We start from the raw sequence: 22,745 nt of genomic DNA on the forward strand, positions 1-22,745 counted from the left end.
TAGACCAAATAAGAAAAATTATATTTTTTCTTATATAGTATATATATGAGAGACATCTGAAACATAGCAATAAGTACGTGAAGAAAAAAAAAGATAGAAAACAATATATCATGCATGATAACCAAAATAGAGGTGTCATGGCTATATTAATATCAGGTAAGCTATATGTTAAGACAAAATTTTATTAAAGGTCAAGTGGTTACTTTTAGTTTGTAATGAAAATGTAACAATTTAAAAATGTACAAACCAAGTAATAGCTTCTAAATATAGAAAGCAAAACTTGACAAAACAACAAATACACACATCTACAACTATAGTGAAAGTTGCAATGTGCATCTGTAAGTAATTGACAGAACAAGCCGAAGTCCATCCCTCAAATAAAAATCAGCATGAACATAAAAGGTTTGAACAACATAATATGCAAATTTAATATATACATATGGAATTATACATCTGATAATTTTCTTTTCAATCTAACATGGAAAACTTACAAAAATAGGCCGTTTGCTGGGTGAACATTTCTGACCACAGAGCAATTAAGCTAAAAATCAGGGGGAAAAGATAACTATAAAACGTAACTAGAAATATTTGGAAATTATGCAAGCACTTCATGGCCAGGGAAGAAATTAAAATAGAAATTAAAAAAATATTTTTATTAAATGGTATGATAACAAAAATATTGCATACCAAAATTTCTGGCATGGAGCTAAAGCTGTGTTTAGAGGAAATTTTATAGCTTTAAATGTTTACGTTGGAAATTAAGAAAGGCTGGAAATAAATGATCTAATTAATCCTCTTGTGGAGTTAGAAAAATAGTAATAAATCAATCCAGAAGAAAGTAATAAAGATAAGAGTAGCTTATAATGAAAAAGAAAGCAAGCAATAGGGATGATTAACAAAGTCAAATGTTGGTTCTTTGAAAAGACTAACATAATTGATAAATTGTGACAAAAAAAATAAAAAAGCCCACATACTCAATATTAAGCATAAAATAACATTCCTATGCATCCAACCGACATTAAAGATAAAAGATTCATAAATAACTTTATACCAAAAAGTATGACAATTCAAGGGAAAACTATGATAATTTAAAGGAAAACGGACAAACGTCTAGAAAATTACATCTTACCAATAAAAAGTTGAGTACACATTTACATATTACAGAAGGTGGATATTTAAATAAAATCCTTCCCAAACAGGAAACTACAGGCCAAGATGCTTTGTCAACAAATTCTTTAAAATCTTTAAGGAAGTAATAACAGAAAACATATATAAACTCCTCCAGAGGACAGGTAAAGAAGGAAATTCACCACTTGTTTTGTGACGCCAGAATGATTGTTTGGATAAAGAATTTTCAAGTACAAAAAATGATTGGTCAATCTCACTGATAATCATAGATGCAATATCCCTAACAAAAAATACAATAAATAAAAACCCAGAAATATATAAAAAGATTGTATAACAGAACAAATTTGGATTTATTCTACAAATGGAAGGTTGGTTTAACATTTGCAAATCAATAATTCAACACCAAAAAAACCGAACACACTGCTATCGAGTTGGATTCGACTCCTAGCGACCCCTCCTTGGGTTTTCAAGTTGGTATCACTATGGAAGTAGATTGCTCAATCTTCCTTCTGAGGAGTGGCTGGTGGGTTTGAACCACCAGCCTTCTGGCTAGCAGTCAAATGCCTTAGGCACTATGTCACCAAAAAAAGCAGAAAGAAACATATGATCATCTCCATGAATGTGCAAAATTTTTGACAAATTTAGTTGTCTATACATGTGTGTTGTGTTGTGTGTGTGTATATTTCTGTGAATGTGTTGCATGTTTGTGCATTTTGTTTGTGTATATTGAGTCATATGTGCTGAAGTGTTGGATGTGAGCAACAGAGATGTGTGCCAGACTCACTCTCATAAATAGCCTGTCAAATCTGCCTTCCAAACAGCCAATTCAGTTGACTCATGCATTCCTCCTTCATACAGTTTTACTCATATATAGTTTTAGTGGTAAAATGTTTCTAAAAAAAGAGAGAGATGTGACATTCACTGGATTTGCTTATTTAGGACACAGAGGAAGAAAATTAAGGTAATTTACCAAAAATACTATGCATGATAGTTAATAGTTTCAAGTGATGTGCATTGGTGGCATGCATTGGTCTAAACTCTTTGTAAGAATTAATTCATTTATCTCTTCCCAAAAGTCATTTGAAGCCCAGATCAGTATTGATACTCTCATTCAACAGATGAGGACTGTAAAGCATAGCAATTAACTAAGTTACTCAAGATTACTTCAAATAAAAGAGACACACCTAGGATATGAACTCAGAAAGTTGGCTGAAGATCCCATGCCTCTATAGCAAATATTTTAGAAAATGTAAAATGACACATATTTCTGTCTAGAAGTATGAGGATTTAATTCAAAGACAATATAAGGCATTTAACTGCTATCCAGAGGCTAGCAGTTCAATCTACCAGCTACTCATCGGAAGGAAGATTTGGCAATCTACTTCCGTAAAGATACCGCCTTGGAAACCCAAGGTGGGGTTTCTATGAGTTGGGATCGACTCGGCAGCAGTGAGTTTGTTTCTTTGGTTTTAAATGGTTTTTATTTTGGTTTTTATTCTATAACTTACTGAACCTCTTACCTCATTTAGCACAGAGAATCTTGTAACACTGGTATTCTACACAACACCCAAGGTTGAAGAACCCTGAAAGTCAAAGCTTTTTCATATCTCAAACAACTAATAAAATATTTGTCATTTCATAGACTGGTCCTGTGCTCCTCATTTGGCTGCTCTCTGAATTCTAAGAAGGGAATCTCTAATGTGGGCAGCTTTGAGACAAATGAACTAAAACCTTCAGTTAATGAAAAAATTCAATAAATCCCTCAATTCATTCAACCATGGGGGCTCACTGATATGTCATAAGAATATTATCTCAAGATCTGAAAATACTTAACAAAAATGATTGTGATCCCATGCAGGTAAAGTGAGAAGCAGATCCCTCCTTTAGTTCCTCCCCAACTTCTGACTGAACTCCTCCTGTCAATACAATGACTATTTTCTTCGTTTCACAACTTGTACAAGTGAAGTTCTCTGACTTATTCCCACAGAAACAAAAACGGTAAGTCAGAAACTCCTATAGATCCTTCATTTGCTATATCTCCTACATGATGTTTTCTTTTATGTCTGTTGTTGTTGTTGTTATGTTTGTATGGTTATCATAATAACTTGTGAAATCTCTTCTGACAAAGATTGAAGGCAGAAAGTCTAGGACCTCTCCCTGGTCTTTCTGCCTTCAATCTTTGTCCCTTCAGATATATCACACTTGTATTACACAGAAGTTGCATCAATCTATTATCTCCATTTCCACACTCTGATACAAATGGCACACAACCAGCTTTTCACCTCTATTGCTCAGTATTTCTCAACTTCCTTGCAAGGGGCCTCCTACTTCCCATAAACATGCCTTAAAAGCCTTACTCTGGAATCTTTTGTAGGGGTGACTTCCTTGTCCTTCTTAGTCTGTCTGATTGTCTAACAATCCAGGAGTTCAAGGTTTGGGGCCACCACTGTATAATAATTGTTGTTGTTGTTTTGTGCTCTCGAGTCAGACCCAACTCATAGCGATCCCTCCTTGGGTTTCCAAGTCAGTATCACTACAAAAGTAGATTGCCCAACCTTCCTTCCGAGGAGTGGCTGGTGGGTTTGAACCGCCAGCCTTCTGGTTAGCAGTCAAGTACCTTAGGCACTACACTACCAGAGCTCCTTGCATAATAATACAACATATAATCTTGATCACAATTCCTTCCCATCCCACCTGTTGGCAGCTGTTGTTAGCTGCCCTGAGTGAGCCCTGACTCATGGTGACCCCACGCACAAAGAAATGAACCAGTGACCAGTCCTGCACCTTCCCCATGATCAGTTGCAGACCAGACCATTGTGATCCATAGGGTTTTCATTGGCTGATTTTTCCAAAGTTGATCACCAGGTCTTTCCTCCTAGTCCATCTTAGTCTCAAAACTCCACTGAAATCTGCTCAGCATCATAGCAACATGCAAGTCTCCACTGACAGATTGTTGGTGGCTGTGCAAGATGGGCATTGGCTGGGAATTGAATCTGAGTCTCCTGCTTGGAAGGTGAGAATTCCACCACTGACCCACCAATGCCTATGCCTAATATCATATTAATGCTACACTGCTGAGTACATGTTTTAAGCTGACATATACCTACATTTTTAAATATGTGTAATATTAGAGAAGGTAAAGTAGGAAAAAGGCAATGCACTTCAATCTATATCATTCTGATACTACTGGAATCTTCCCAGCCAGTATCAGGCAAGTCACGCAATATAAAGATTTTATATAAGTCTATTTACTTGTTAAGAGGAGCTGTGGTGGTGTAGTAGTTAAGGCAATTGGCTGTTAACCAAAACGTCAGTGGTTCGAACCCATCAGCCTCTGCAGGAGAAAGATGGGGCATTCTGCTTCCGTAAAAACTGGCAGCCTCGAAAACCCTGTGAGTGTTGTTATGAGTCAGAATCAACCTGATGGCAGTGAGTTTTATTTATTTGGAAGTTGCCAAAAGTAGGGTACAACTTTTCCTGGTTCTTAAACACTGAATTACAATGGAATTCCAGCAGAGTTACATATGACGTCCCACTTGAATGCCCAGCAGGAACTTGAAGGTCACTGCAATAATGAATGGCCAAAGAATTAATAGGAGTTGAGCCCCATGAGCCTTTCTATGTTGCAGCTGGGCAGAACAGTACTCTGTTTATGGGCTGAAAACACGTCTCAGCCATGGCCACCACAGCTGTGCTGGGCACAGCTGCCCCTAAAGGCACTTGCAGCACTGGGGGCCTGTTTGAATCACTCTGTCCTCTCTTCTCATCAGACACATTTCCTTTACCATTATCAATTGCACAACAGCTGCATTTTTCTATTAGAGACAGATCAGCACAGAGACACTCTTACCAAACAACATGTCCTTCCTTCCTCAATCTCGCCCCCGGTCCTTGCATCCTCTCTCCTTGATTTTTTTTTTTTACTGACTTTATCCTTCCTCTCCAGGCCTTGCATGATCTGCCTCAGTTCCACTTATATCAGCCCCCATACCCTATGATACTGAAAAAAAAAAAAAAGAAAATGCCATTGAGCCAGTTCAGCCCCATGGCAACTCCATGTGTGTCAGAGTTCAACTGTGCTCCATACAGTTTTCATTTGAGGCACCTCTGGATGGACTTGAACTTCTAACCTTTTGGTTAGCAGCCAAGTATGTTAACCATTTGCACCACCCAGGGACTCCTGTGGTACAAATTTGCTAAATTCTCTATATCTCTCTCTATCTTCCACACAATCTTAGGATTTTTAGTGTTTGCATAAAGATCCCCCAAGTTCAGAAGCCTCTGCTCAACAATTCTTTGCCCAACCACCTCTTCTTATTCTCACTGATGCTGATATGTTTGCTTAATCATATTGTCCTCTGTCTACCTGCCTCTGTCCTACATTCCTTCCTGGCCTGGCCAAACCTTCCCCACCATCTTGTTTTCTTATTATTACATGCCATGGAGTCAATTTTCAGCTAATAGCAAACTTATGTGAAAGAGCAGAACTGTTCCACCGGATTTTCTAGGTTGGGAACAGATTGCCAGGCCTTTCTTCCCTAGAGCTAGTGGGCAGTTCTCAACAGTCAATCTTTTGGTTAGCAGCTAAGTGTTTAACTGTTGCACACCTGGGCCCCTTTACCTGGCAATAATGCCACTGAATTCTAATTGTCCCCTATCTGTTTCTCTGCTCACTGAAAAATAGATCCATACAGGATATTGGCATGATAGCATAGCAGTGAAGAGAATGGGTTGAAATGAATGATTTAGTAGTCCTGTGACCATGAACTATACATCTAACCACACTGTTCTTCAGTTTCCTCATCTGTAAAATGCAGATACAAACAATCCTAACAGTATACAATTATTGGAATGAGTAAAAGGGTTGCCATGTGTAAGGGGTTAGAAAGATGCCTGGCTAGCACATATTATTTATTGCTGCTATCATTATTATTAGTGAAATAGTTCTCCTTCCTGGATTAGGTGAGTGCCTGACACTCAATAATTGATAAGTAAATGAGTCAATGAATGTGAATTGTGATCCCATCATCATCATTGCACTGTTCTCTATTCTCTATTAGTTAAATATTTTGGAGGGTAAGGTCAGGAATAATTTTTCAATTTATCTGAAACTTAGATAGACATCAACATTCCACTGCTCTTTAATCTTTCTTCTCTCAAGGCACTGATTTTGAGAATAATATTGAGTTAATTTCAATTAAAAAAAAATAATAAAAACCAAGCAAATTGCCTTAACAGTGCTCTTTGGACTAATTAAAAAAAAAAAAAAAAAAGACAAACATGTTGATTATGCTGGTGCTAAATGGTCATTTAAGGGCAATTTTTTTTTAATGTGCAACTAAGAAAGATAATCAGCACTCATAATGAAAGTTCTATATTAGATATTTATATGTCTCAATTTATTGATTTTCCTTTATTTTGATGGACAAAACTTTTATTTGTCTTTTAGCACTAATTTTCATCTCTTCTTTATCCACACAAATTTGTAAGCATATATCATCTTTTCTTAAGAGTGTTTTATATCAAGGGTGAGAATGATACACATAGACATGACCAGTAAGATAATATATTAACTAAACCATAAGAAGAACCACATCCTGATACAATCCTGGATTTATAGATAGGAAAATGTAAGTTTATAATTCCAAGGGGAAACAAAACAAAATAAAACAACTCCCTATTCAATGGGTTCAAACTTGCCAGCCTCTCTGCAGGAGAAAGATGTGGCAGTCTGCTTCAGTAAAGATTTATGGCCTTGGAAAATCTGGGCAGCAGTTCTACTCTGTCCTGTAAGGTCACTATGAGTTGGAATCAACTCCAAAGCCGTGAGTTTGGTTTGGTTTATTCAGTGGCATCAAAAGAAGAGCAGGTTATGCAGAGTTCACAATGTGTAAAACAAAACAAAATAATAATAATAATAATAATAATAATAAACTATGAATAATTTAAAAAAAAATGTTTTTCTCAACTAGAGTTCCCTAAGATAATTTAGCACTGATGCTCAAAGGAATAGTCAGAATTGGATTTGGGTCAAATGAAGCCCACCACTTGTTTTTGTAAATAAAGTTTTATTGGAACACAGTCGTACCCACTCATTAACATATCATCTATGACTGCTTTGACACTCCAGTGACAGAGCTGAGTAGTTAGTTGCAACAGAGATCATTTAGCTCCCAAGCTGAAAATATTTGTTCTTTGTCCCTTCACAAGAATTTGTTTACTCTTGCCCTAAGGCATCCATGTACATGATGAATTTACTTCATGTCTATGCATCTACTATGGTGCTACTAATGTGTCATTCTTTGAAGAATTGAAAGCTACGTTCACTCAAGACATTTACCATGTTCCATGGATAAGATGGCAAGAGTCAAACTAAAGCATATTTACTTCTCTTTTCATTTCTGAGTAGGGGAACCATAATTTATCACCAAAATAAGGATATTTTGGAGAGTGAAAGGGGGCACTATTTATAATTATACAGGAATGATGGGTGTAAATTGGGCCATCTGGTAACCCTAGCTCTGAGGCACTACCCAACTGTGAAGCTGACAGGCCCAAGGAACTAGCCTTCCAAAGTCAAATAGGACTTGCACAGCAAGTTGTTTTAAGGTTGTTGTTTTACCTTATCTGATCCCACTCTTCCTGCTACCAGTGTTTCAGTTGTCCTCGTGGATGACAGCTCTAGTTCAAACATTGCAACAAAAATCTAGAACTTACTTTTTAATTCTTTCTCCAAAAGAAGCGATTTCCTCCAAGATGTTTTGAACAGTTGAAACAATGTCCTGTACCATATAAATTCTTTCAATTAGTCCCTTTTTCTCAGATTCCTAGGAAACATAAAGACAAGAAGTTACTTCATTTCTATCGTCCTGCTATAAAAATTATTATACCATGCAGTAATAATGGGGTTTTTATTATCTGAGTGACTCCAAGAGATACATTGCATTTTTCACTACTTGAATATATGTGGTTGTTGTTGAATATTACTGACTCCAAAACAAAATCTCTGCTCATTCATTTGGATACTCCCATTGTGTTTTGGTTCTCTAGTGCTGCTTTAACAGAAAACACAAGTGGACAGGTTTAACAGAGATTTACTCTGTTACAGTTTAGGAAGGTAGACGTCCAAGTTCAACGTGCCAGCTCTAGGGGCTGGGTGAAGACCCCTTGACCTTGGACTTTAGCTGTGCCTCTTGCTCCCAATGGATTTGGAGGCATCTCTTAACTCAAGCAGCTGCTGTCTGCTAAGGCTGACAAACCCAAGGTCAACAAGTAAAAGTGGCACAGTTCCAAAACTATCAAGCAATGTGTAAGGCCACTATTTCAAGTACAGAAACAGTCTCAAGATCAGCAGACAACATAGCAGGCCATTCAGATGAAGACTTGGCCAAATGCAGGATCCAGATGTGTCAAAAAGTTCAAGACCTTTCTGAGAGCTTTTTCTTATGTACTGGAAGCAGACCACATCTCTAAGGCAGCTACTCAGCTGCTCACAGTAGATTCCATCATAATGTTGATTGCAGGTCTGTGGAAGGAAGATTGGGCAATTTATTTCCGCTAGTGATACTGCCTCAGAAACCCAAGGAGGGGTCGCTATGAGTCTTATCCAACTCCACGGCAGTGAGTTCGGTTTTGGTTTTAGTATCATAGGGAATAATCCAGCGGACCAGCCATTCAAAACCAGGCCCAGGACACTTGACACATAACCTGAACTACCAGATATTGTTAGTATGCAAAACTTCTGTTCCCTTCAATATCATGAGGTGATGAATGGAAGCTTCATAGAACCAAAGACTTCGTTTCTCTGTGTTATTTGCTGCTTCTCTCAGAAAACTCTGAAGTCCCTTCCATTTGGATGGCCCCAATTTCTTCTTTGTGTTCACAAGGTATCTCCAAGGTCACTCAACGCTCCATCATCATAGTCATTCACAAATGTTTCCAGCAGACAAGAAAGTGGCATATTGAAGAGGGAAAATATATATTTTTTTTTCGTTGTGTTAAAATATATATAACAAAACATTTGTTATTTCAATCAATTTTATATAGAAAATTCAGTGACATAAATTACATTCACTGTGTTGTACAGCAATCACCACTCACCATTTCCAAATATTTTCAGCATCCTGAAGTGAAAGTCAGTGCCCCTTAAGCAATAACTTCCCTTTCCTCTTCCCCACACAACTCCAGTAATCACTGATAACCTTGTGTCTCTATGCATTTGCCTATTCTAGGTATTTCATATAAATGAGATCACACAATATTTATTCTTTTTTGACTGATTTATTTCATTCAACAGAATGTTCAAAGTTCATACTCGTAGCCATCTATCAGAACTTCATTTCTCCTTATGGCTAAATAATATTCAACCCTATAGATAAGCCACATTTTGTTTATCAATTCATCTGTTAATGGGTATAGACAATGAATTTCTTAGTACTGCCACTCCTTAGTCAAACTCTATTGCATTTCTAATCATTCTTTATTTATGCTTTGGCAAACATCCCTTCACTTGCAAATAAAATATAAAAAACAAACAAAACTAACAAACCTCAAAAGAAAAACAAAATCCTTGATTGGTAATACTGAGGGTTGGTTTCCTTTATATTTCATAATTATCTAGGTCACAGCCAATCAGTAACAATGATCCAAATAATAAGTGGTTGAGATGCAGATTTCCATTCACATATTGCATAATCATATTAAATTTCCTGGGTGGGGCATATTCTGAAACATTTACTATGTCCACAAATTTTAGATTATTTTTGCTATGTTATAAACATTATCTATAGTTTGATAAAATATATTGCAATGCATTATTTTCTCTAACATTTGAGTAGTGTCTAACTTCAGTCTATGAACATATAGAAAACACTGCTTTACTAATTAAATCTGTGATACATATACCATGGTTATCAAGACCACCAAAGAGAAAGTGTTTGAATAAAATGGATAATGGCTAATTCAAATCAAACTAGATTACAAACCAAAAGGGAAACGACTGATGTTTCCTTATATCCTAGTATTGCTGCCATGAGATGCCCTCACATGCCCAGATATAGAGCAGGCAGCTGGAGACAGGCTTCAGAATAACTGGTTTATGCCGTTTTCTGTACAGGTTAGTATACTACAGGGACAGCTTTCTATCCAGGTTATTCTTGATAAGGATACTCAACAATGGGTTGTTTTTCCTTCATAGAATTAGAAGCAAATATAAATGCACCTTCCTCAGTCTATAATTCTCCATGTGAAATGGAATTCAGCTTCACGTACTGAAAATCTTAAATGCATTTTAGCATGGTGGGTAGATAATGTTTACAGAATGAATTTAGAAATGATTCAAACATTAGAAAAAATAGGAATGGTGCTTTACACTATTTGTTATATTCTGATACCATGTTCTAGCTCCTCTACATACTTTGTTCTTACTCAAATTTAGCCAGTATCCTCTCAGTTTTGCATATCTGGGTCACTGAAGTCACTCTGCCTAATATATGAAATCTAAAACCTCAAACAACTGCAACAAAATTTTTCTCTTAACCTAGAATTTCATGTGGATAAGAATTGTTATAAATACTGAGCAAACACTTGGAATTTCAGAGAATATTCCTACAAAATGAGAAAAAAATATTGAAAAATATTGTCATGTTTAATTTTCTCTCCATTAAGTTAGATTGATTGGTGGACTGAAGGAGAACCCACGATTTTATAGGGATTGAGGGTAAAGGCATCAATATGGCAAAGGTGCCCCAAATCACAAACTTCCCTTCTTGAGTCTGCCCTTAATACATTTTGAAGCTATTTGGGTGAAACAAAACAGACTGGGGCACAGGTAAGATGCACCATCCCACCTGTCATCAATAAAGGGTGCTGAGATGGCTTGAGTAAGGTATTGCCATCTGATCTGTACTTCTTTATCCAACTATTCTCCTCATAGGAGAAGTCAGGTTCATTACTTCCTCTTCTGCAACATCAAAATTGCCAGACATTTTTACTTCTTTCCCCTAATTTTAAGTTCCTTATTTCCTTTAATCTCTTGTTGATCTAATTATTTAAGTAGTTTACGTTAAAAATTAGACATGCTGCCAGAGTGACCTAATTCACGCTCCATAATCTACTGATGTTTACTAAGAGGACACAATGGTGAAAACCCATCTGTCTGCCATATAATTATTCATGTTTATAAAGAGGCATTTGAAAGTACTGGAGAATTTGACCCACAGGGCAAAAAGTGACTTCCTCTGTTTAGCTGCATACAATTTAGTTCAAAACAATTTACTGGAAAATGACTCAAAATTCCATGAGGTTCAATTTCATTAAACTTACTATTTCAATTGACAAGATATTTTTTCTACCATGAAACACTCGACTACTTATGTTCTGGTTGTACAGAAGGCATACGTTAGTACATCAACTTTATAAGTGATCCTCACAATCCTTAAGATTTTTAATGAATTTGATGTTTTAGTTTAAGCATTTAAATATTCAAAAACCAGGATATAGAGTTTCACTATATCTAGGATGAAAGGACAATTTATCCTATAAACCAGTATATTCTAAGAGAGAAAGTATTTAGCATGATATCATTTTAAACATATTTATTAACTGACAGTTTTGTTTTATTCAGTTGTCCTTCTGTACCTGCAAGTTCGGCATCTGTGGATTCCACTGATCATAGATTAAAAATATTTTGGAGAAAAAGATTCCTAAAAAGCAATTAAGTGGTCAAAGCAATTCCTCAAAGGCTAAGACATAGTGTATTTCTTGTCACATAGCATTTGCATTTTATTAGGTATTATAAATAATCTAGAGATTATTAAAAACGTAAGAAAGGATGTGCATAGGTTATTTACAAATACCATGCCATTTTATATAACAGCCCTGAACATCAACAAATTTGGGTATGCTTGGAGGTTCCTGGACTGAATCCCCTATGGGTATTGGGGGATGACTGTACTGGTAGACCTATAACATTATTTTTATTTATTTTAATAAATAAATAGTTTCAAAATAGAAACAAAATATATCTGCACATTAAAAATAATCTTGTTCATATTGATTATCTGAATGTTTTAACTTATACATGCATAATAATTATTCATGGTGCACAGTCATGTTTTAATTGGTTTCATAGTTCTATTTGACTATAATTTCATGTCATGGTTACTTTTCTAAAAAATGTACTTTTTAAAAGTCATCTTTTAATTTCTAATATTTCATAAAATTATTTTTACTCTTCCAAAGTGTATTGAAAGGTTATTAAAATGGCATCTTCAAATGACCCTTTGCTGTAAATAATAATTTTAATTAAGAAGTAACTCTATGTTGACAGGCACTGAGGTACCTTGAAAACTCACAACAAAAGTTGTGCTATATGGAGAATATTCTCAAATTTATTTTTTAATATTGAAACCTGTATATATGTATCTCCTCAAATATTTCCAAAGGCATTGCATTTTTGTATATATTATCAACTTACTCAGTCAAATACTTTCTCAAGACAACACAGCAAATAAGCTGTTTCCATAATTATTTTTCATGTTTAATCAATTTTTTATTGTTATCATTGTCTTTGAGTTGTGTCCAACTCACAGTGACCTTATGTACAATACAACAAAGTAGTGCCCAGTCCTGTGCCATTTTCATGATTGCTGATATGTCTAAGTCCATGGTTGTGGTTATTGAATCAATCCATCTTATTGAGGGTTTCCTTCATTTTTATTGACCTTACCAAGAAGCTCCAGTGGTGCAGTGCTTAAGGAACTTGACTGCTAACCAGAAGGCTGGTAGTTCAAACCCATCAGCCACTCCTTGGAAGGAAGATTGGGCAATCTACCTCCATTATGATACCACCTCGGAAACCCAAGGAGGGGTCACTATGAGTCAAATCCGATTCGACAGCAGTGAGTTTGGTTTTGGTTTGGTTTACCAAACATGATGTCCTTTTCTAGCAAGAGATCTTTGCTGAGAAAATATCCACAGAAAATGCATTGACGCTTCACCATTGTCATTTCTAAGGAATATTCTGGTTGCATTGTTCCAAGACAAATTTGTTCATACTTCTGGCAGTCCATGGTATATTTAATATTCTTTTATAGCACTACAGTTCAATCGCTTCAATTCTTCTGACTTCTTCCCATTATCCAACTTGTGCATGCAAAAGAATGGAATGAGAAAACCATGTCATGGGTCAGACGCAACTTAATCATTAAAGTGACTTTAATGATGTGTTTTGCAGCAGATCTGCCAGATTCAATATATCGTTTGATTTATTGACTTGTTGGTCCAAGGAAGTTTATTGTTGATCCAAGTAGCACAAAATCATTGACAACTTCAATTTCTTCTCCATTTTTCATGATTTTGTTTATCAGACCAGTTGTGATGATTTTCAATTTTTGCATGTTGATGTGTAATCCATACTGAAGACTGTAGCCTTTGACCATCATCAGTAAGTGCTTCAAATTGTCTTTATTTTCAGCAAGCAATGTTGTGTCATCTGCACATGGCAGGTTGTTAATGAGATTTCAGTGCTGAAAAATCAATGAATTCTCTATTCCTGTATAGAACATATATTGATTCTATGAAAAATAAGTGCTTCATTAAAGATTTTTCTCACAGAGATAATTATTCCACTTAAAATTTTTTTAAAAATGAATCATGTACAGTGTTTGACCTCATAGTTTACTTTGTTCAGCATTTTCTTTACTTTTGAGGAGAAAAAAAAACTAATGTCTTCATTTTGACATTTTTTGAAATCACTAGAAGTGCCAATATCAAGATTACTTGGCATTTGAATCTTTGAAGAACTTTATAATTTCCAATTGATTATGACCAAAACGCAACCAAAATTTAGAGGTTTTTTTTTTTTTTTTTTTTTTTTCCCTTCATAAAAAGGGTTTGATAGCATTGTGGATATTTTGGTTGACTAAGAACTCTTCAAAGGTTCAAACATTTCTAAAATTATATTGATGACAGGCAACAACAACAAAAAAGTGCACATAACCACGAGGTCATCACAAAAATATTGTTATTTGAACTCTCTGAATATATATTTATAAATGTCAACAGTACAACTTTTCATTCAATTGGAGCATCATTATTTGTCTGGATGCAATTTTGGATAATATAGGTACCATGGCAATTCCAAGTACACTTCTGCCTCATTGATGCCTTCTTTTGGCAAGAATTTTTTTTTTTTTTTTATATTATCACTAAAAACTAAACAAGCCTGAATGCTAAATATTTAAAATTAATATACAATGGCAATCTCATTGTTTCATCCTTTGCAAAGTTAATTTTTGAAAGCTTTATGTTGATTCTACATTTTAGATTAAAAAAAAAAAAAATCAAAACAATTCCAGAATGAACTTATTTGCTATTCTCTACAAATCATTTGATTGACATACAGATAAGGTTAACATCATTCTTCAATGATGTTGCAAGATTCTCTGCTACTGAATTCAACATATTAATAGCCACGTCATGATTTTTAAAGCATGGACAATGATAAAATGGAATGGAAAATTAGATAAATTAACGTGGAAGAACAGTCATTTGATCTAAAGGAAAAGTCATGCTCCAAAGAAAGTTTCATAAACACACCTTTCCAGTTGCATGTATTAAATCATGCTTTCTAGCACAGTCTTCTTAAAGTAACCACTAACTATTGAAGTAGCTGTTGAGGCTTCCTCAGCAGATTTGTACCCTAGGTATCCATGTGTCATTAATATCACCTTTGCCCCCAGGGGGTGATATTATCTTGAGAAATGAAATATTAGCAATTGATTATTCATTAAACATGTACATTTCATATATTTTTTATTATTTACATATTTCTGCTGGAAAAAAATAGTTACAAAACAAAAAAGCACTATAACATATTTTAAAAGCATTACCGAACACTAAAATAAACAGGTAAAAATTTACTTAACACAATGAGTGAAGTAAACATTTTTGCATGTTTCTACCCCGTCCTTGCAATCTCTGCAAGAGGCAACTGCTATCCAGATATGAGAGGGAAGATATACCAGAGGGTAGATGTCTTAATGATTATTGGTAAAAGTAGTTTCTGTTAACTGAATGGATTTTATCGTCTTTGAATAACATTCTTGTGTGTTCTTGAAGGCATGATAACTCCCACACTACAAGAAGATGATATTTATATTTTAAAGTTTGGAATGTTATCATTAATATCTTCCATAACCCTCTGCTCTGCTCTGTCCAGCCTATAGTGGGGGACTGTACACTGTTTTAACTGACCCTGTGTTTCCAACACCAGCGTCTATGGTGGGTGCATTGTTAGTACTAATATAGTGCTTGTTCAATGGAGGAATGATCAGATGCAGGGAAAGTGTAGGGTATCAAGTTTATACAATAGTGCAAAGGATTATTTATATCAACTAGGGAAATAAGCAAGTACTTATAGTTGGAGAAAAGATTCCAGGTCTCAATAAATCTGTAGAATTTTTAAAAAGCCCTACTCAGGATCCATGGCTTTTGTGAAGCCTTTTCTTAAGGAAGTCTGCCCACACTGACTACTGTCTTTGTTCTCCTGGTTTGTATTACATGTCTATCAATTTAATCATTCCAGCAGCAATTGTTCTTTTCACTGTCTGTACTGTGCAATTTGCCTCTTAAATAATACAGTAATACTTTCATGGGCTTTTTGTTTTTAATAACATCCACCACTCACAAAGGCACATAATATATCAATGGATACATTGCATATCTTTTTGAAAATCAAAACAGGTTCAGTATTAATACTGGCATTTATAGGAAACTGGGCTCCTAACAGGTTAAATGATTTGTCTATACTCACATATTAAGTGGCAAAGAGATTATTTGTCTTCATCAAACAACTCTAAAGCTGGTGCCCCTTTCATTCCAAGAAGCCCTGCCCTATACATTTTCAGTGGACACTTCATGACTCACTTGTTCTTTCTGCCTCCTGCTCTTTGGTCTCTATCAGTCTCTCTACTTTCCCATATAAAGAAAATTTAATTTTGAGGCACTTTTTTCATTTATACAATTCTACCTACCATTCCATTCCAGTACTGTTTTGCCCAATTTTCATTAAAATGTGTGCTAAATTATGCCTTTTGAAAACATTTGGGGAAAGACATTTCTCTCCATTTTTATTTAAGATCTGGGGTGACTAGGAAATGTTTGTATAGTTAGGTCAAATGTTAAAAACAACAATAACAAATCTCTGCTAAGATACATTAAAATCTACAGGTGTATAAAGAATCAAGGAGTCCTGGTGGCACGGTGTGTAAGCACTCACCCCTAACTGAAAGTTTGACAGTTCAAACCTACCAGCCACTCCTCTGTAGAAAGATATGGCAGTCGACTTCCATAAAGGTTTATAGCTCTTGGGGCAGTTCCATTCTGTCCTACAGGGTTGCTGAGTCAGACTTGACTTCATGGCAGGTTTTGGTTTTATGGAGAGTCAGAGGGAACTCAGTTCAACATTGGGCTTGCCAGCTACTAGCTTTGTGATAATGGCAAGTTACTTAACCCTTCTGAGTCCCAATTTCTTATATGGAAAATGGAGACTATAAATGCTACCCTAATTGGAGTGCTGAAAATTAAAAAATGTTATAGCTTGTATAAAGCATCTGGAACACTCCAGGTACTTCAGAAATATAAGTTCCTTTCCCTTCAATAATGCAGAAAAACAACAAAATGAATAACTTTTTGTCTAACTGAAAGAATACTGGGGTTAATTTAAGTTTCGAAAGAAGTGATCATTCAGGACAAGTCCACTCATGTTGCCCTCAGTTGTAGAAAAGATCAGCTGGCTGTTCTTTCTGCATCATGCTGGCTTTATTTACACGTTTCAGATTGAACCACGAAATGTGGTAATAACACAGTTTAGCAAACACAACATTACATCTGCTGCTCCTACCAAAATGGCTAGGAAGAGTAACACTGATTCATTCAGAAAGAGAGGGCTGCTATCATATGTGCTTAAATTTTTACTTACCATGTGAGGTTTTCAATTTATAGAAAGAAATGTATAATCAAAATAGTGAGGGTCATTGTCATAATGAAATAAATGAACAAGATAACTGTGGCTCAATACACTTTTAGTGTCCTAAGTTGGAAAAGAATGGATATTGCTTCCCATTAAAAACTTTAAAAAATACAGGGACATAAATATAATTCACATGATTTAGGGTCTACATTATGAGCAAGCATGCATCACCATATATGAGAAAAAATTAAACTGTGGACTTTTTTCAAATCCAAAATTCAAATTTGTTTTTACAGACTTCAGGAAAAGAGTGGCACTCATGGTAATAAAAATAACAATGACAAATGCCAAGTTCATAACCTAAACATGTGTATTAACATATAAGGATGAATGCAAGATCACCATTTTTCATTGTTTATTTACAAAATATCAGCAGAATTGAGTCTTTCAGTTAAGTTTTGTAAACAGTTGAATTAAGAATAAACAATATCTCTGCTTTTGCTACATGAAAATTCTTTCTTTCAAACAACACAATACAACCATACACAGACCAGGAAACTAATCTCTCCTTCTTCTGCCTTCTTCATGTCTCTGAAGACTACAGCACTGTAAGTGCAATAATCTAACTAGCCTTGAGCCTCTGGGAGAGAATTAACACCATCAAAATGAATTTACAACTGAGAATTCATTATAGAATCAGTATGTGACTTTAAATCTTTCCTCCGTGATTCTGATTTAAGGAAAACAAAACAAAACTTCTCATTTCTCTATTAAATACCTAAGCAAAATAAGACAGATATTCCCAAAAGTTGACCACATCAGAAAAAATTCTATTGACATGCTTAAATATTAAGGAGTGGTTACCACAGAATGTGCAGTCCCCATAGGGGGGATGGATGCAAAATGTCTAGCTCAAACTCCTCTCAGGAATTTCAGCCATCTCAACCAAAGATACAAAAATGTAATTGGTAGACTTTAAACAAGAATATGCTTGGTTTCTGTTTCACTCCACCAATAACCTGTAGAACTAAAAACAGCAGAAATCTGAGTGACATTTAGCATGAACAAAAACAACTCTCAGCATCTGTCACAACAAAGAAAAATAACAGAACAAAAATTTGTGTTACAGGAGATTAAAATTTGTTCTATGGGAATCCTGGCTTTGAACACAGGGAACTATCTCTAGGACTTCTTCCCTTGAGATGTGTTCCATGCACACAGATGCACATATGCAGGCATATGCGCACACACACATACACAAATATACAGTCAGTTCTATGGTGCATGCTATTAAAATAGGGAAAAAATCATTTTTAGGCAAGTAACTCCTTCTTAAGTATTACTTTTGCTTTGTGAAATGAACATAAAAGGGAGTGCTTGGATTTTGAATCAATATCATTTTTAAGAGGTTTTACTCTGCGCTAGCTTCCTGTTCATTTTATTAGGTGCTTACATGGCGGCACTAGTATGTACCTATGTATACATATTTTTTTAATTTTATTTTTAGGGGGAGCTCTGGTGGCATAGTGCCTAAGGCCTTTGACTGCTAACCAGAAGGCTGGTGGTTCAAACCCACCAGCCATTCCTCAGAAGGAAGATTGGGTTTACACCAAGTGTCATATCTGGTTATCAAACAAGAAGAGGGCTGACAAAGTATAATGAATCAACAACAACAAAGGGGCATGATGCTAAAACACAATTAAAACATTGTAAAGGGATTAGAAAAATATTATTTGGAACTCCTGTTAGTCCCTGGGAAGACTGATTAATTAACAGAATGTCACACCACCACAACCTAAGTTGGGCTAAAAGCTTTCTATAACATATATAGATAAACACACAATGAATCCTGTTTTTTGCTGACTTTACCGCCTACATCCTTTAGTTTTCTCTTGGATAGGGCGGGGTTGATGGGAGCTGGGGGTAATCAAAGTATGCATCCAGTAATTCTCATTTACTTAAGACTTAATCCAAGCATCACCTACTTTTAGCAACCTTGCACTCACCCAGACATTTCCTCTCCATGTACCCAACATAGTGTCCACATCTTGATTAAAGTACCAGTCACACTGTGCCATCATCATTTCACTATTTTTCTACAAGGGCCATGGTTATGCTATCATTCTTGTACCCATAGATTCTCTGATGCAGATTAAACACTTGGTAATTGTTTCCAGTAATAATGTGGCAAAATACACCAATAATTTTTTTTCCTCCCCAACCATAGTCCAACCTCCTCCCCTCCCTTTTCTGGGACCCCCTCCCTCTGCTATGCACTCCTGTCTGTCCAACTCTCCCTACATGTGAATGCTGCCCCTCTAGTGCTCCATGGCTGATTGCTTTAAGGGGTGTACTCCATAGAGTAGGTGGGTGCATTACCCTAGTTGGGTGTTCTGCATGTAAGTCTTTCTACTGTTGGGCTGAGAGCCAATCATTGGGAGCGAGTCCTATCCTGGGCCCAAAGGGTATTCCAGGGTCATAGTTTGGGGGTCCCACTAGAATCCATCCAACCAGTAATTCTGGTCATTATTGTGTTTTTGAATTTTGTTCCACATTCTATCCAGGATCTACAGTTTTGGTCCCTTCCCAAGTGGTTGGCATTGGTAGCTAGGCACCATCTAGTTGTTCTGGTCTCAAGGTCCATGATATCCTTGGATTAATTGTTTCCAAATTTCCTTGATTCTCTTCACTCTTCTTTGCTTCAGATAAGAGACCATTAGCTGCATCTTAGATGGCTACTCAAAAGCTTTTAAGACCCCAGTCGCTACTCACCAAAGTAGGTTGTGGAACAAGATGTTTATGTACTATGTTGTACCAGTTGAGCTTGGTGTCGTCCAATACTACAGTCTTGAGTGAGCAGACTCAGTGGTTCTCTCTCCCAAGGTGTTTGGTTTTCTCTGAGGGATTACTCCAACTTTGTCTTCTGTTGTTTCTATAATGATTGTGGTTATTTTGTGTCAATAGTATCTATGGTGGCATAGCACCTAGGGCACTTGACTGTAACCAGGAGAAGGAAGGAAGGTTGGACAGTCTACTTCCATAGTGATATTGCCTTGCAAACACAAGGAGGGGTCTCTATGAATCAGGGCTGACTCAACGGCACATAACAACAACAACAGCAGTATCTATGCAAGATTATCTTCAGCTAAATCTATCATTTGTCTAGGGTACATTCCTTCTCACTGACCCCCATCTGATCTTATCAGTTGTCTATGCATTTATCTGTCACCTGGTGTTTGGTGTTAGTGGTATTGTACATATATTAGTATTTGCCTCTGTTGTCTATATCTTACTTGTGTGCAAGTTTCGGTGTGCTTCCCTTCCCCAATGTCATTATGCTGGTCACAGACTCTTTCCAGACTGTCTCTCCTTTTAGCCAAATCAACATGTGGCCCCCAACTAGTCTGAAATTATCCTTTCTCTTCCCTCCTATCCCTGGTAACCGACAAAGTGAGTTTCCTTCCTGAAGCAAAACCTTCCTTGACTTTTTACAGTAATGGGCTCATACAATATTTGTCCTTCTGTGATTGACTTATTTCACTCAGCATAATGTCCTCCAGCTTCATCCACATTGTGAGATGATTCACTTATTCTTTATTATTCTTTAATGTAGCATAATATTTCATTGTGTGAATGTACCATAATTTGGTTATCCATTTATCTGTTGACAGGCATTTAGGGTGCTTCCATCTCTTGTCTATAGTGAATTGTGCTGCAGTGAACATGGGTGTGCTATGTCTGTTTGAATCTTGTCTCTCACCTCTTTAGGATATATTCCTACTAATGGAATTGCTGGTTCAAATGGTATTTCCATTTTCAGTTTTTTAAGGAAACGCCAGCATTTTCTACAATAGTTGTACCATTTTGCATCCCAAAAGCAGTGTATGAGAGTTACAATCTCTTCACAAACTTGCCAGCAATTATTATCTGTCTTGTTGAACTTAGCTATCATTGCTGGGCTGAGATGGTATCTCATTGTTGTTTTGATTTGCATCTTTCTAACAGTTAACGATCGTGAGCATTTCCTCATGTGTTTCTTGGCCACCAACAAATCATCTCTAGTTAAGTGTCTGTTCATGTCCCTTGCCCATTTTTTAATCAGATTGTTTGTCATTTTGTCATTGAAGTGTTGAAAGTTTCTATTAATTTTGGAGATAAGTCCTTTGTCAAATATGTCATAGGCAAATATTTTCTCCCAATCTGAAGGTTCTTTTTACCATTTTGGAGAAGTATTTCAATGCATGTAAGAATTTAATTTTTAAAAGGTCCCAGTCATCTAGCTTCTCTTCCACTGCCTGTGCATTTGGGGTTATGCTTAATAGTCTATTTATGCCATAAATTAGGGCCCCTAGATTTGCCCCTATTTTATCTTTGATGAGCTTTATAGTTTTATGTTTTACATTTAAGTCTTTGCTCCAACTTGCATTTGTTTTTGCATATGGGGTGAGGTATGGGTTTTGTTTCATTTTTCTTCTTCAGGTGGATATCCAGCACCATTTGTTAAAGAGGCTATCTCTCTTCCATTAATGGATTTTTGTCCTTTCTCAAAGATCAGCTGTCCATAGATGGATGGGTCTATTTCTGGGTTTTCGATTCTGTTCCATTGATCTATCTGTCTATCACTGAGCCAATACCATGCTGTTATAAATACTGTGGCTATATGGTAGGTTTTGAGATTCAGGAGTGTGAGACCTCCCATTTTGCTTCTCTTCTTCAGCAGTGTTTTGCTTATCCAACATCTCTTTCCTTTCCATAGGAAGTTAATAATTGTTTTTTCCATATCCTGAAAAAATGTTGATGGTGTCTGGATTGGGATTGCCTTGAATGTGTACATTGCTTTGTATAATATTGACATTTTCACAATATTCAGTCTTCCAATCCATGACCAAGGCAAGTTCGTCCATTTATGTAGATCCCTTGTAGTTTCCTGTAGCAGTGTTTTATAGTTTTTTGTATATGTCTTTTGTGTCTCCAGTAAGATTTATTCCCAGATAGTTTATGTTTTTGGTAGCTATTGTAAATGGTATTTTTGTTGTTGTTGTTGTTATTTCCTTTCCAGAGGTCTCTTTGTTGGTGCAGAGGAATCCAACTGATTTTTGTATGTTGACCTTGTATCCTGCCATTTTGCTGAACCTCTATGCTAGTTCCAGAAATTTTTATGCTGAGTCTCTTGGGTTTTCTACATATAGGATTATGTTATCTGCAAATAGAGATAGCTTTACTTCCTCTTTGCCAATTTGGATGCCTTTTATTTCTCTTTCTGGTCTTATTGTCCTGGCTAGGACTTCCAATACAATGCTAAATAGAAGTGGTGATAGAAGGCATTCTTGTCTGGTTCCCATTCATAGGGAGAATGCCTTGAGTTCTTTCTCTGTTAACAATAATGTTGGCCATTGGCTTTGCATGTTGTTGTTGTTGTTAAGTGCCGTCTAGTCGTTTCCGACTCATAGCGACCCCATGCACAGCAGAACAAAACACTGCCCGATCCCGCGGCAGCCCCACAATCCATGCTATACTCGAGCCCATCATCGCAGCCACTGTATCAATCCATCTCCCTGAAGGCCTCCCCCTCTTTTGTCGACCCTCCACCCTACCAAGCATGACATCCTTCTCCAGGGAATGGTCCCTTCTTACAACATGACCA

The 22,745-nt window shown here is 36.2% G+C and overlaps 1 protein-coding gene across 1 annotated transcript in view; it reads right to left on the minus strand.

Moving 5' to 3' along the window:
- The window catches only part of MCTP2 (multiple C2 and transmembrane domain containing 2), a 304,647-nt gene that overhangs the window by 18,480 nt on the left and 263,422 nt on the right, over positions 1 to 22,745 (minus strand). Inside the window, 1 exon segment of the mRNA XM_042783576.1 lies at positions 7,846 to 7,955. Coding sequence (XP_042639510.1) covers positions 7,846 to 7,955 — 110 coding nt within the window.

Source organism: Orycteropus afer, unplaced genomic scaffold (genome assembly GCF_000298275.1).
Source record: "Orycteropus afer afer isolate SDZICR_OR568_19922 unplaced genomic scaffold, OryAfe1.0 scaffold00019, whole genome shotgun sequence".
NCBI lineage: Eukaryota > Metazoa > Chordata > Mammalia > Tubulidentata > Orycteropodidae > Orycteropus > Orycteropus afer.